This window comes from Brienomyrus brachyistius, unplaced genomic scaffold (assembly GCF_023856365.1).
Source record: "Brienomyrus brachyistius isolate T26 unplaced genomic scaffold, BBRACH_0.4 scaffold32, whole genome shotgun sequence".
NCBI lineage: Eukaryota > Metazoa > Chordata > Actinopteri > Osteoglossiformes > Mormyridae > Brienomyrus > Brienomyrus brachyistius.
In genome coordinates this window covers 4,111,052-4,125,858 of record NW_026042307.1, presented here as the reverse complement: position 1 = coordinate 4,125,858, position 14,807 = coordinate 4,111,052, and the positions used below count along the sequence as shown (strand labels likewise).

Below are 14,807 nucleotides of genomic sequence, written 5' to 3'. Positions count from 1 at the left end.
AGTGCTTGGAGATCAGAGGTAAGGAAAATGAAAGTGTCCAACGTGATTATAAGAACAGTCGTGCCATATTCACCTGCGTCGTGGTGAGAAAAAGAAATGGAGGATACACGCATTTCTCTTAGCTGACAATTCTGCAGCAAGTGGACTGGCAAAGTGTACGTCTACAAACACAATTTGCTCAAAGAGCGTAGTAGTTCTTGAAGAAAAATCCAACCCGCACTGTAAAACCATGCTGCCTTCTGGTGTTGTTTACAAGTTTCTGATGGAACGAGCTTTTTTGGAGGCATTTATTGGAAAAGTCGACGGAGTTGTCAAGCATCCCGAAGCAGCACTTCCACTAGAAGGTCCCAGAGTTCTTGTGCTTCAAGCACTTCAATTTATAAATACTCCGTTGATCTTAACAGTTGTGTGAAATGAGCTGTCATCACTCCGTTTTTGCTTTAGCAATTTTTCCGGTCTTTCGGCGGAAAGCTGGTCTCGTGTGTTAGCATGGGTGGTTCAGTGGTAGAATTCTCGCCTGCCACGCGGGGGCCGGTCGCGTATAGCCATAACACAGTGGCAGCCAATGAAATTGAAGGATTTTTTTTGCGAAGCGAAGAGACCCTCCCCGGCGCTGCAAAATCTCCGTTAATGATTTTTTTTCTGATACATTTCAAGTTAGATTGAAATGCTAATCATTTTGAGGCATGTTTTCAAAAAAGCATGAACAAATTTCTCCATTTCTTGTAATCACATTCATCCATTATTCTTCGTTTTCTTGATATTGATGTATTTAATAAACAGCTTAAAACTATGGTTACAATTTTATTTATTTATTTATTTATGTCGCTGTGGTAATTAAACAGACATAGACAGTTATGAATAAAATGTATTGTTTATTGAGTCTATTTACACAGAAAGAGACAAGTACTCAGGTTCTCATACTCAGGGGTATGATAAGATATACATCCATCCATCCATCCATTTTCCAAACCGCTTATTCTACTGGGTCACGGGGGTCCGGAGCCTATCCCGGAAGCAATGGGCACGAGGCAGGGAACAACCCAGGATGGGGGGCCAGCCCATCGCAGGGCACACTCACACACCATTCACTCTCACATGCACACCTATGGGCAATTTAGCAACTCCAATTAGCCTCAGCATGTTTTTGGACTGTGGGGGGAAACCGGAGTACCCCCCACGACGACATGGGGAGAACATGCAAACTCCACACACATGTGACACAGGCGGCGACTCAAACCTGGGTCCCAGAGGTGTGAGGCAACAGTGCTAACCACTGCACCACCATGCCACCCCCAAGATATACATTACCGCTCAAAAGTTTGGGATCACATGCAAATTTCTTTGTTTTCCAAAGAAAAACACATTTCTGCATCTTTTTGCCTCGGTCTCAAAAGGCACCAAGCTAGAACCGGCCCCGTGTTAGTGGAAACGGGGCTTGTGACTTGTACTCATGCATAATATTCTGCGGGTCGCTCAGCAGCGCAGCATATGAAACTAGACTCGGATTGTAAGTGTGTAGTTTTGATAATTGATGTATGGATGGATGGATCCTTAATAAGAGATATAAACAATAAGGTCCAGTCGCCAACTAATCATGTAAAATACGTCATAAACTCATGGTTGTTAAACCCAGAATAAAAATGAAGACGTATAACTAGGAAAGTCAACTTGCACATTTCAATTTTGGTTCGATATAATCACGTTGTCCTTAACCCTCCAGTGCAGGAGGGGACGGTAATGCGCATCGAATGTTTCCGAACCTGTGTGTGATACAACCGAGGAAGAGCCGATGACTTCGGGGGAGGAGGGGCAGGCGACTCGGAAGAAAAAGCAGCAGAACCCAATGCAGCCTGTAGCCCATTCAAAGGCCTACTGTTGGACCTCTGCTTATTTTGCAATACGTCTTTAGTACGGACTGAAAAATGTCCGATTTCGATGAGTTTGAGAAGCAGTTAAGCGAAAATCGGCAAGGTAAGTTTGGCTTTGAAGATCGGTGTATGCTCCCTGTTTTAGGGTAATAAAGTGGCCGGCGTGTCCTAGCGCCGAGGATGGTGCGGAGGGCACTTCTGCTGGTTCCGAAAAGAAAAGCGCGGCTGGGAAATCGGTGCCTTTTATCCGAGTGCTCGCCGATTCTGAAACCTGCCCGATTCTTCTTCTCCCAGCTGCCGCAGGATCCCCGAAAACTGACCGCTTTGGTAAATCAGTGACATTCTTTGCTTGGCATTGTTATAGAGATCGCTAGGCCTGCATCCATCAGTGCCCGGCGTACATAACATGGACATTTCAATGAAACGTTATTGGGGTGCACTCGATGTGAAAGCCTGCGGTTTTATTTATTTAATTATTTACCATTATACACTTGGATCATAAATTGCGACCCGCGTATTTTCATTCGCAGTAACACACTATGCATGGATGTTTGTTGCAAGCGTTATATTTTCAAGATCACGTTTAAAGTTTTATGCAAATAAAAACGACCGCGACCACTTGATTTAAAGTCCGCACTTAATAACAGTGTTAGTTACTTGGTTTTTAAATACTACGACGAGTTTTCTATATAATGATATGATTTTGTCTCTTTCCGATGCACAATAGCCTTTCCCTTGGGTCCGAAATGCTGGCCCTGTCATCCGTACAGAATAAGTCTTTCTCACACGAACGCCGTTTCTTCATGATGTATAGACTCTAAAAATCAGCCGCGTTCCCTGGAATCATAACAACTGCTTTTAGGTCGTTATTGCAAAGTCTTGCACCTGTATCTACCTTTACAGCGGATAGCAGTAACTAACAATGATGTACAGTTATATAACAATACACATATAACTTCATTAAAGTGCAGAGAATCCAGTAAACTGAATAAACTTAAGCCATACTAACGCAACTGAAATATGCAACATGCATTACAACGGAGTCGAAAGTAGGATTGATTTATGTACCTATCAAATGGCAATCTTGTCATATCAGCTCCTTATCACTAAATCACTAAAATGTCATTCGAAACGACCTGATTCGGCTAGACGAGCACTAAGTGCCGCCGTGTTTGATAAACTAGCAGTTCCAGTCATTCATATCTGCGCTCTGACTATGCCTGCGATTGCGGTAATTGGTTATTACCGATTTACGTAAGATGCATTGGCCGCTCCGTGTCTGTACTTTTGCAGCGGTGCATTACCGTAACGCTGTTATAACTGATGCATGAAGCTGATTCCTCGAGCAGCACCTGCGTTTAAATGCTTCACTGAAAACTGCACCTTCAGGGATTTATTTAAGCTTCTATATGAAGGACCTGCTGGGATAGAAAGGTGATATTTTATTGCTAGTTTAATAAAGTGCTGTCTGTCAGATTGAAACGATATTAATTACCCATCCATCGTCCAACCAGTTATCTTAGTCAGGCTCCCCTGGAGCCTATTCCAGGCAAATTCCCCATACAGAGAGCAGAGGCAAAATTCAGGCCTCCAGACTCGGAGGCGTGAGGCAACTGTACTCACCACTGTGCTCCTATATCATTAATTAGTCTGGTTATGTTTTTATTGTTTCACAACAGACTGACATTCAAGGGGATGTCCTTGTGCCCTTGAAATTATTAGCCATTGAGAGATGGGTGTGTTTGTTTCAGGAGGGTGTGATTGAATATGTGAATTGAATGGAGGTGCTTCATTCTGGTGAGGAAACTGGGGAGTTAGACCCCGTACCACATCTTGGTCTCCGTAAGTGACTTTTAAGGCATAGCGCTGGGTCAGTCAGCATCCAGCACCCCAGGGAAGTTGGTAATATGATTACTCTGTGACTCATGGGCTTCAAACCCACAACCATCCGGACACACATTCATAATCCCTCTGAGTTACACATCTTGGATTTATCGAAATGGATGGTAGGGGGGCAGTCATGTCGCTCCGCCCACCGTCTCACTGGTACCACGGTGTCGTCCCCCAGAGCGGGAGAAGGAGCGACACAAGAAGCGTAGCCGCAGCCGGTCTCTGAGCCGTGGCGAGAAGCACCGCCACTGGAGCAAGGACTCCAGGGGGCGGAGTCACGAGAAGCGCAGCAGCAGCCGCGACCGCAAGGGTCGTGACCGACGGAGCAGCTCACGCGAGCACAAGAAGCACAGGTACCCCCCCTCACGGTCCCGGTTACAGGCACTGAAGCTGATATCTAGCTTGGTTTGAGGCCTCTTAACAAGTTTCTTTCACAATCAACCAATTGGTTTCTTCGTGGTGGGAAGGGGGACTGTACCCATATTAAATTTTAACTGGCGTTTATAAGTAGCCCCCGCCATAGCGATGGGACCTCAAAGCCAGCCTAAAAAGTGGCGCATGGTCACACCCTCATGACCTTAAACTGCCTGCGATCCAAAGTTAAATGTAAACATTCTGCCATCTGTTTGTTTTTGCCAGATTCTGAGTGTTTACACTGTATTGTTTGGGGAAAACAACCTTCTGTTTTGTGTTTGGGCAGCTACTCTTCTCGGAGAAGCCGTAAGAAAAGGACATACAAGTACTGGGATGTTCCCCCTCCGGGATTCGAGCACATCACCCCCATGCAGTACAAGGCAATGCAAGGTATGGATGCGACGCTTCCATGTGTGCTAGTTCAGTATTGCAAGGTTATGGTATATTGGTTGCAATGAAAGCATTTATTCTGGAGTGCCCTCCTCCCCCCCTGCTGGTCAAAGAGGGAATAACACTTGGGATGATTTCAGACAGTGTGAAGAGAGCTTAAACCTAGGGGTTAGAAGCAAATGAAGGCGACGATCCGGATGTTCTGGCCGTCCCTGGTTGGGGTCTTGAAGCCCTTTCTCCTCCCCACAGCTGCAGGGCAGATCCCCACGATAGCTTTACTGGCAACATCCACCACCAGCGGCGTGGCAGTGACGCCCACCCAGGTGCCGATGGTCGGCAGCCAGATGACCCGGCAGGCCAGGCGGCTTTATGTCGGCAACATCCCCTTCGGCCTGACGGAGGTGAGTCCAGGCAAAGTCCCGCGTTGCCTTCTGTCATGCATCCTGGTGTCATGTGTAGCTCAGTGAGTTAGGACACTGAGCCGGTCACAAGAAGGTTGTTGGTTCAAATCCCTTGGGCAGCAGAGTGATTTCACCATTGGGCCCCCGAGCGCAGCCCTTAAGCACTATTTGCTCTAGGAACTGTCTGGTCCTGCTTCTTCAATGAAATGTATGTTGCTTTGGATGAAAGTGTCCGCAAAATAAATAGATAAATGTACTAGACTTGTCAGTCATTTTTTTTCTCGTTTGCCTGTTTTGATGTCTTCAGACGTCTGCCTGTCTTCATTCAGTGTGTCTGCCTGTCTTTTTAGGAGGCCATGGCGGATTTCTTCAATACCCAGATGCGATTGGCTGGCTTATGTCAAGGTCCCACCAATCCCGTCCTCGCTGTTCAGATAAACCAGGACAAGAACTTTGCCTTCCTTGAAGTAAGAGTCTTTCCTGCCTAATGGCTGCTGTGTCCAGGCGGAGACCGCAGCCTTCCCTGATTAACGACGTTCTTCGTTCTGCCCTAGTTTCGGTCCGTGGATGAGACCACGCAGGCAATGGCCTTCGACGGCATCATTTTCCAGGGTCAGTCGTTAAAAATCAGGCGGCCCCACGACTATCGCCCCCCTGCCTGGCATCTCAGAGCAGCCCGCCTTCCACGTACCAGGTCCGCTTTGCTTGTCGCCGTCATAACCTTAATCTTTATTTACCTTTGAAGAGCCGATCGGCAAGGCCAGTTTTTTGTACTCGTTACGGACTGACTGTCCTTCGCAAGCTGCGGATGTCTTGTCATATAAAGAGGGAGACTTTCACTTTTATTTACTTAATGTTGTAAATATTTAGCAGACAGTTTTATCCAAAGTGAAGAATGTTTTTTTTTTTTTTTTTTTTTTTTTTTGAGAAATCAGGGTCAGCCTGTCCCTAGAGCAAACTCGCCGGCCCAGTGGTGTGATCACCAGTGATGTGAACCAGTGATCTTCTGATGATAACGCTGGCATCCTAACCAGCTGAGCCACACACACACACACACAGCTCAGTCACTCACTTCTTACTGTTAACATAGGCTGTGTGGCTCTGTGATGTTTGCCCATGAAAAGAAGGTTGCTGGTTCAAATACCAGGGTTGGCAGAGTGATTTCACCACTGGGCCCTTGAGCAAGGACCCTAACCCCCAAATTGTTCTAGGGTTGCTGGCTCCTATTCTAGTCAAAAATTCTGGACACACCTACTGAAAATGACTTGTTTTTCAGCAAGATAATGACCCAAAGCCCACCTTGAAGGTTATGCAAGTAGCTTATTACCTTGTGAACTAGGAAAGAGATGGTCCCCACAGCCCCCCAACCTAAACTCTATAGAGCTGGTTTGGGATCAGTTGGATGAGAGTAAGAGTAAGGTAGCCAGCTTGCGCGCAGAACTTGTGGAAACTCGAGGACTGTTGGAGAAACGGTCCAGGTGGGTACATATGTTAGCTGGTTGAGTCCGCAATGCTGTCATCGAAGCCAATGGCTCCTATTTTGAAGAGACAAAAATTTTGTCTTTGCAGTACTTCATATGCATAACTTCCATGCCCAAAGGCCTTTTACTATAAGGTGAATAACAGCTAAAATAGAGACAAATGCATTAAGAGCAGGTGTGTCCATACTTTTGACTGGTGCTGCATGTGTCAGCATCTCCCATGGAGAGCAAGATGGGAGAGACAAAAAACAGTCGTCAAACTGCCCCAGTATTTAGGTATTTTTTTGCTGGAGTTACATTTATCTGATATTATATAGAAGATAACGACGTCATACTGATTTGAAGTTGGCTTATTTCACTCGCGCCGTTTGCTCGTGGTCATTATCCGGCATGTTGACGGTTTGCTGTGATCGGCCGGCTTTGGGCGCCGTGCCGCTCTGTCTGCAGGGGTCGTCTCCACCGTGGTTCCAGACTCGCCACACAAGCTCTTTGTCGGAGGCCTGCCCAACTATCTCAGTGACGATCAGGTACCCCGCCCTCAGTCTCTGTCGCCGGGGAGCCGACCCACAACCCTCCTGTGTTTCTGTCCCACTGCTGCACGTGGAACTCAAGCAGGCATGCACACACACGCACGCACGCACGCACGCACGCGCACGCACATACATACATACATAAAATAAACACTCGTCTCTGTGTAACTGATTAGTAGGAAAAGAAAGCCTGTCAAAGTTACCTCACCGCTTAAAATTCATTACAAGATACTGGGGGGTCAAATGTCAGCATCATGTTTAAAGCTAGCTGCTGAAAATAGCCGCACATTTGAGTTTTTTTTTTTTTTTTTTTTAAAGATATTCATGGGATTTATTAAACATTTATTAGACATGTAGGTAATGAGTTGACAGTTACATTACGCTCATTGTTTATCCAGCTGTAAATTATGAAGATATTGAGACCCCGCTAATGTAAAAGGTACGTTTCCCAAAACCTCATGTTATCGACTTGCATAGTTGGAACCATTCAGTTGTAAGTTGCTAATGTTGTTAGCAAATAACCTTATTAGCAACAAAGGCTTTGGGAAACGTGCCTTACAGCTGGCGGCTTGCCAAACCAGTCACGTAGCCAGTCCCTGTGCTGCCTGTTGCTGGGTACCCTGGAATATTTGTATATCGGGTTAATTGCTGAGTGTTAGTCGGATGAATCAGCCGCGTCGTTTTGCTGCATGAAAATTTAAAATCGAGTCATCTGCGCGTCACCTAACTGACGAATACCTCCACATTGCCGTACACCTGTGTTTGCCCAATCCCAGTCCTCGGGGAACCGCCGACTGTCCACATTTTCGCTCCCTCCTAGCTCCCAGCCAATCAGGAACACCGAATACCTGGTACAGGTGCGCTGAGAGGAAGCAAAAACGTGGACTGACCGGGGGGGTACCCCCGAGGACTGGGCTGGGAAACACTACCATAGACTGTGCTTGAAATGTGGGGGAGATCGACCAAGTCCCCAAACGCTTCAGTATTCGCAGACGTGCCGTGTCTCACGTCCATGTCCGCACACTGAGAACGATGACTTCACATCCCGTTAACAGCGATGGGGAGCTGCGGAAGAATCGTTCCCTACATTGCTGTGTCGCTCGAAAGGCAGAAAATACTTCGGACCTTTTTCCCGGTGAACGATTATCAGCTTCACTGGAGTTTTCACATCGTGCCCCATGCCCTATTCTGTTATGACGTCAGTGATGGATAATATTACCATAACAACATGCACAGATGAGGTCGTCTTACTCTGAAAGTGTTGAAAGGGTCACATTTTAGACATTTTCTACTTCTCATTAGCATCTTTTATGATTTTTTTTTTTTCTTCCTATATCGCCACCCAACTGAAATCGGCCCATTATAGACATAATCCATACAGGCATTTAATAGTTTACCTATTTATTTTGCAAAAGTTAATCGCAAAACGTTTTGCGTCCACCCCTGCATTGTAACATTTTGAGCTCCGGTGTCCCACTCACTTTAGCCTAAACTGTTAAAAATGGCAAGACTCAGCCCACAAGATAGTGATCGCGGTTTCAGTGAAAGGTAAGTGAGAAGTGCAGTCAGTTTGTTTTTCTTTGATTTTTTTCCTCCTTTTCGGATTGTCATCGTAATCTTTCTTATCCAGTGTGAGTCACATGTAATCCAAGTCAAGAGGAAGGCTGTACCAAAGCAGCACTGGGGGGAGAGAGTTTGAATCCAGCAGAACTGTTAATGTATTTCATGTCAAAGCCAGTAAATGTGCCATAGACAGGTGAAATGGAAACCGCTGCTTGTATCCTGGTGTTTACATTTTTTTTGCAGTCCCTGCTACCGCTTTGATACTTACAGCTCTTTCATTTTTGTTCCCCACTTTGTCCCCAGCTAGGGGCCTGTAAGATCGTTAAGTCTTCGCTCATAATTTGTTCAGTAGTACTGACCTACTGCTGCCATGCCAACATGTAACACAAGGCAAGTAAGACATTCCGTCCCTTGCACGGATATCCTCCCTGTCGACGGCCTGCCCCTGTGGGGGGGCTCTGTCCTGGAGTGCTCTTAAGCATATGGGGTCCTTTTTTTGGGGGTTGAAGGCTGGGGAGAGACTTATTATGCTGATCACAGGGTATAAATTTGATTTTTTTTTTTTTTTTGCCCCTAAGAGAAGGTAGGAGGTAGCGCCCTCTTGTGGCTGCCAGTGTCCCAGGTGACTCCTTTCTGAAGTCAGTGGTTAATGCGGCTTTACAGTAGATTCCTGTAGAATAAGTGAGGAATGATGTTAGCAGAGCTATTTCGTCCTGTTTGGCTTCAAGCCGTGGCCCCTTTAGCAGGACCCTGTGGCGGCTCTTAGCTTTACCTGTGAGTTTATCTCCTGTAGGCTTTGTCCCTCTAATTAACTGCACCAATGTGGTTCTTGGTTTTAAGAACAGGAAGTCAGTGATTCGGCTGGGTTTGTGTTCTGCCGAGTCGCCCCCCCCCCTCCACATTGTATACATGGAACACTTAACATATAATTAGCTGTTTTTATTTAGTTTTTTTTTTATATACCATCTAGCTTAATTATTGTGGCCCTTAAAATCAGATGCAACTCGGTCCATATTTCAAAATTCGTAGTTGGAATTATCAGAGAACTTGATTAGGAATTCAGTTGTGTTGTATATGCTGTAGGATGGGGGGGGGGGAATCTGTGTTATCATTCATTGACAAGAATCAAAATAGTTACTTTTGTACGCTCCCAGTAAGTAAGTCATGCAGAAAGGGCACAGGGGGCTTTGAGCTCTAGTGTTGCACCGTAATGTCGAGCCACTTGTCATAAAGCCATTTTCCTGATGTCTTCACTGTTTCCTCATGTCGTTTTGCAAAGTTTAACATGCTGCTTCTCCCACAGTTAAGATTAGCATTTCTAGCGAGGCGCCGTGCCTGGACTGTCGGGCTAATCGCCCCCCCGCGTCTCCTCCTCTTGCCCAGGTGAAGGAACTCTTGACGTCGTTCGGACCTCTTAAGGCCTTCAACCTTGTGAAGGACAGTGCCACGTCACTGTCTAAGGGTTACGCTTTCTGTGAATACGTGGACATCAGTGCCACTGACCAGGTGCGTGAGGTGGGGCAGCAGCTGGAAGGTCTGGGGTGACTCGGGGCTTCCGGATGGAATTGCTGACGCTTGTGTGGGATGCATCCCGCAGGCCGTGGCTGGACTCAATGGCATGCAGCTCGGAGACAAGAAGCTCATCGTCCAGCGGGCAAGCGTGGGGGCTAAGAATGCCAACGCTGTGAGTATTTGCCCTCGGCTGCCGCCTTTCTGATGTCCTAAACCCAACTTGGTTCCTGGGTGCCTCCCAGGAAGCTTAATGCCCCTATTTCTTGGGTTTATTTGGGTCCATGTAAATTTCTCGCTGTTACTCGAGACGATTGGACGATCAGGGGGTATCTGACACTCTTGTCGCCCCCCGGGACAGACGGCCATCATTGAGACGCCGGTGACGCTGCAGGTTCCAGGGCTGCAGCGGCTGCAGAGCTCCGGCATGCCCACGGAGGTGCTGTGCCTCCTCAACATGGTCATGCCCGAGGAGCTGGTGGACGACGAGGACTACGAGGAGATCCTGGAGGACATCCGGGAGGAGTGTTGCAAGTACGGCAACGTGCGCTCCATCGAGATTCCGCGGCCCGTCGATGGCGTGGAGGTGCCTGGCTGTGGCAAGGTGGGACCCGTACTCTCCTGTACCAGTGGCAAAAAGAAGACCTCTGTAGGCACTAAACACAGGCTCATGGGAGCATTTCTTGCACAAAAGTGTTTTGAAAACGGAATAATTTTTTGTGTAAGAAAAACAATCTGATTGGTTCAGATAGACAGACAATCTGATTGGTTCAGATAGACAGACAATCTGATTGGTTCAGATAGACAGACAATCTGATTGGTTCAGATAGACAGACAATCTGATCGGTTCAGATAGACAGACAATCTGATCGGTTCAGATAGACAGACAATCTGATCGGTTCAGATAGACAGACAATCATTTTTCATTCTGCCCTCAACATTTTCTTTGTGTAAGAAAGAAAATTTTGTACAATCATTGATTACTCGCAAATGTTAATAGTCATCCGCTGTTTATCTTGAATATGTAAAAGCAGTGCGCGTATATTTCCTCGTTAGTATAGTGGTGAGTATCCCCGCCTGTCACGCGGGGGCCGGTCGCGTATAGCCATAACACAGTGGCAGCCAATGAAATTGAAGGATTTTTTTTGCGAAGCGAAGAGACCCTCCCCGGCGCTGCAAAATCTCCGTTAATGATTTTTTTTCTGATACATTTCAAGTTAGAATGCTAATCATTTTGAGGCATGTTTTCAAAAAAGCATGAACAAATTTCTCCATTTCTTGTAATCACATTCATCCATTATTCTTCGTTTTCTTGATATTGATGTATTTAATAAACAGCTTAAAACTATGGTTACAATTTTATTTATTTATTTATTTATGTCGCTGTGGTAATTAAACAGACATAGACAGTTATGAATAAAATGTATTGTTTATTGAGTCTATTTACACAGAAAGAGACAAGTACTCAGGTTCTCATACTCAGGGGTATGATAAGATATACATCCATCCATCCATCCATTTTCCAAACCGCTTATTCTACTGGGTCACGGGGGTCCGGAGCCTATCCCGGAAGCAATGGGCACGAGGCAGGGAACAACCCAGGATGGGGGGCCAGCCCATCGCAGGGCACACTCACACACCATTCACTCTCACATGCACACCTATGGGCAATTTAGCAACTCCAATTAGCCTCAGCATGTTTTTGGACTGTGGGGGGAAACCGGAGTACCCCCCACGACGACATGGGGAGAACATGCAAACTCCACACACATGTGACACAGGCGGCGACTCAAACCTGGGTCCCAGAGGTGTGAGGCAACAGTGCTAACCACTGCACCACCATGCCACCCCCAAGATATACATTACCGCTCAAAAGTTTGGGATCACATGCAAATTTCTTTGTTTTCCAAAGAAAAACACATTTTCATGCAATTCACAAAATTTTATCCACATCTACATATAGAGGCCTATTATCAGCAACTGGCAGTCCTCTGCATCAATCTCCTGGTATGTCTGACTGCTTATTCTTTAAATATTGCTAACACATTTTGGAGGTTTGGTTTGGGTCATTATCCTTTTGTAGGATAAAACTGACCCCAATCAAGTCTTGTCACAGGGTATATAATTGAACGGTAGTGTATGTCAAATATTAAATAGATGAAATGATTAATTTTCTTAAACAGCAGTGTTAATGCATGCATTTTGTAGCATGTTAACAAATGACTCATTGAATCCTGAATCAAAACAAAAAGCATAATTAAAAATAGCATTGTTATGACAATACTAACAGTGATGCTGCAGCATTTTAACAACTGTCAGATAGTTAGACATACAGTACCAGTCAGTAATTTGGACACACCACTCTGCCTACAAAGGGACTGGGTCATATTACCTGGATACTTGAGCTAAACCCAGTAGAAATGTTTTTCAAGGAGTCTGACCAGAGAGTTAAAGAAAATCGGCTGAGTGCTCAGCATATATGAGACGGCTCCTTCAGGAGAGCTGGAAAAGCATTCCAGGAGGCCACCTCATTAAACTAGTATAAAGTAGAAAGCAGGATCAGTCAGTCCCTGGAGCAGCTGGGGTTAAGGGCCTTGCTCAAGGGCCCAATGGTGGGATCACTCGGCCAGCCCTGGGATTTGAACCGGCAACCTTCTGAGTTCCAACAGAATTGTCCCCCCCAACAAATTATTTTTTTTAAATAACTTTTCTGAGTAGTGCATAATTCCATGTGTATTACTTTATAGTTATGATGTCTTTATAAATATTATAAAATGTAAAGAATAGTACAAAGAAACAATTCTATAGGTAGGTGTGCCCAAAACTCCTGACTGACGCCGTAACACTTTCTTAGACTCACCACACTGGTTGAGGTGGTGATGAGACAAGAGAGATTTAGCCAGTGGATAGGGAATGATTAATAGGACAGATCTGAAAGGGTCACGATGGGGAATTTAGCCATTGGGGTAACTGCCCCACACTTTGAGAGATGCTCAGGGATAATTTATGACCTTAGAGAATCAGGAACAAACAAGGAACATATTAACCATATGTTAAAATGCTGCAAGTGTATATTCAAACAATACTGAACTATAAAGAATATAAAACAATCTTTACTTTTTTTGTTTTAAAAAAAAACTATGCTTGCCACTTCTTTAAGAAAACCTACCTAACAGCGGCAATTTTTACAATCTGATTGTAACCCACCTGTTGCCATGCATTATTTGTCAGTGAAAAATGAGCCCAGACACAAAATAGCTGTTCTTAATAAAGTGGACAGAGTGTATATGGAAAACATTTACAATTTTTACAAATAACGCTGCTCTTGAAGTAGCAGGTAGTGTGTTACTTTTTTCTCTCCGCTGACCAACGCTGCTTTTCAGCCTCATAAAAAGGAGATTTTTGAAACTCCCTCCAGGTCATCTCTGGCTGCATAGTCTTGAACAATGGAACAAACAGAACACAGGCATCAAAACGGGCCTGAACGTGGCCAAAACAAGATGAATAATAAAGAACTTGGATGAAAAATTCTGATCATGACATCCAGAATTATCCTCCATAATTGAAGGGAAAGAACCTTTAGCATCATGGACTCCAACAACTTGCAAACCTGAAAGCAAAGTGAAAAAACCACAAATGAACCACAAATAATATTGATTCCTTAATTTATACTGAATCCTGAAGAGTGACTGTTTGTGTGTGTGCATGCATATGAGATTCTCACTCATCGGGCCTTCGGTTTTGGAAGGGGACCAACAAAGCATCATCCTCTCCAATTCCTCATCTTCCTCTATTTCTATAAAACAAAATAGATATGAATAAAAGACATAATCAATGCACAGAACCACATATATGAAACTGTCAGCCAACCTGGAGGATTAGTAGAAGTGTCTGGAAGTGCTGGTCTTGAGGGAGCAGAAGCCTCCAGTGTCATCTGAAGATTGCTGTGCTTCAGCCTCAGGTACTGCTGTAGTCGGTACATTTTGCTGCCTGGTACGCATTGTTGTTTGAGGATAACAGCCTCATACCCATCATCCCTACTGTCCCAAATATCCTTCCAGGTCTTACCAGCACGGACTCCAAACCCAACCAAATTCTCATCCTCACTTTTGACAGGTGGTAGTTGACAGGCGTAAAGAAACACAGAAGGGCATGGAATTATAAACAAGAATTCTGTGATCTGACACCTTTGCCATTTGGTAGCAAAGTAAGTGTAATAGCTTCTAACTGACTTGCTTTAACCTAAAACAAGGTTTGTTTGAACAACTTTAGTAGGTTTAATACTTAACGATTATGTGAGGAATTCTTTAATATCTAAGTTAACGGCAATGCCAGCAAACAATATGCATAAAAAAGTTGTAGTTAAATATCAATGACTTACAGGAAAGTTACCGTCACAGTACCTTGCATATAGGAACGTGCAGAATTAGTATATGTATAATACACTATATATATAAGGTTAGTTTATAAACGGTAATCCAGTTTATTCTGTCTCATCTGCCTAGACTCATTCTACTTGACCAGTGTATGCTCGTTTTACTGCAAATTACTCGTTTTCCATAAATGGACACTGTCTAGCTTAATAAATGTACTGCTTTACCGGGCCACTAATAAAAGATACTTTTGGATTCCTCACGATGAGTGGAATTCTTATAAACGGAACCCGCCTTAATTTCCAAAGTCAAACATGTTTTTATTTAAATTGTGCATTAAAAATTGAATACTAATTATTAAATATTTCAAAAGCAATGCTACCTA

At 44.7% G+C, this 14,807-nt stretch overlaps 1 protein-coding gene and 1 long non-coding RNA gene across 2 annotated transcripts in view; one reads left to right on the top strand and one right to left on the bottom strand.

Moving 5' to 3' along the window:
- LOC125721095 (splicing factor U2AF 65 kDa subunit-like) overlaps nt 1–11,389 on the top strand; it is a 44,921-nt gene extending 33,532 nt beyond the window's left edge. The window contains exons 4-8 of the mRNA XM_048997028.1: nt 5,623–5,660; nt 6,895–6,974; nt 9,924–10,046; nt 10,138–10,224; nt 10,411–11,389. Of these exons, the coding sequence (XP_048852985.1) occupies nt 5,623–5,660; nt 6,895–6,974; nt 9,924–10,046; nt 10,138–10,224; nt 10,411–10,788 (706 nt within the window). The 3' untranslated portion in view covers nt 10,789–11,389. The remainder of the gene's footprint in view (nt 1–5,622; nt 5,661–6,894; nt 6,975–9,923; nt 10,047–10,137; nt 10,225–10,410) is intronic.
- A 2,214-nt stretch (nt 11,390–13,603) lies between these two features.
- On the bottom strand, nt 13,604–13,999 carry LOC125721217 (uncharacterized). The gene is made up of 3 exons (XR_007385731.1): nt 13,920–13,999; nt 13,774–13,845; nt 13,604–13,659 (listed from the first exon to the last, which is right to left on the bottom strand). It is a non-coding gene; the product is annotated as an uncharacterized LOC125721217 (long non-coding RNA).
- Nucleotides 14,000–14,807: the final 808 nt, after the last annotated feature.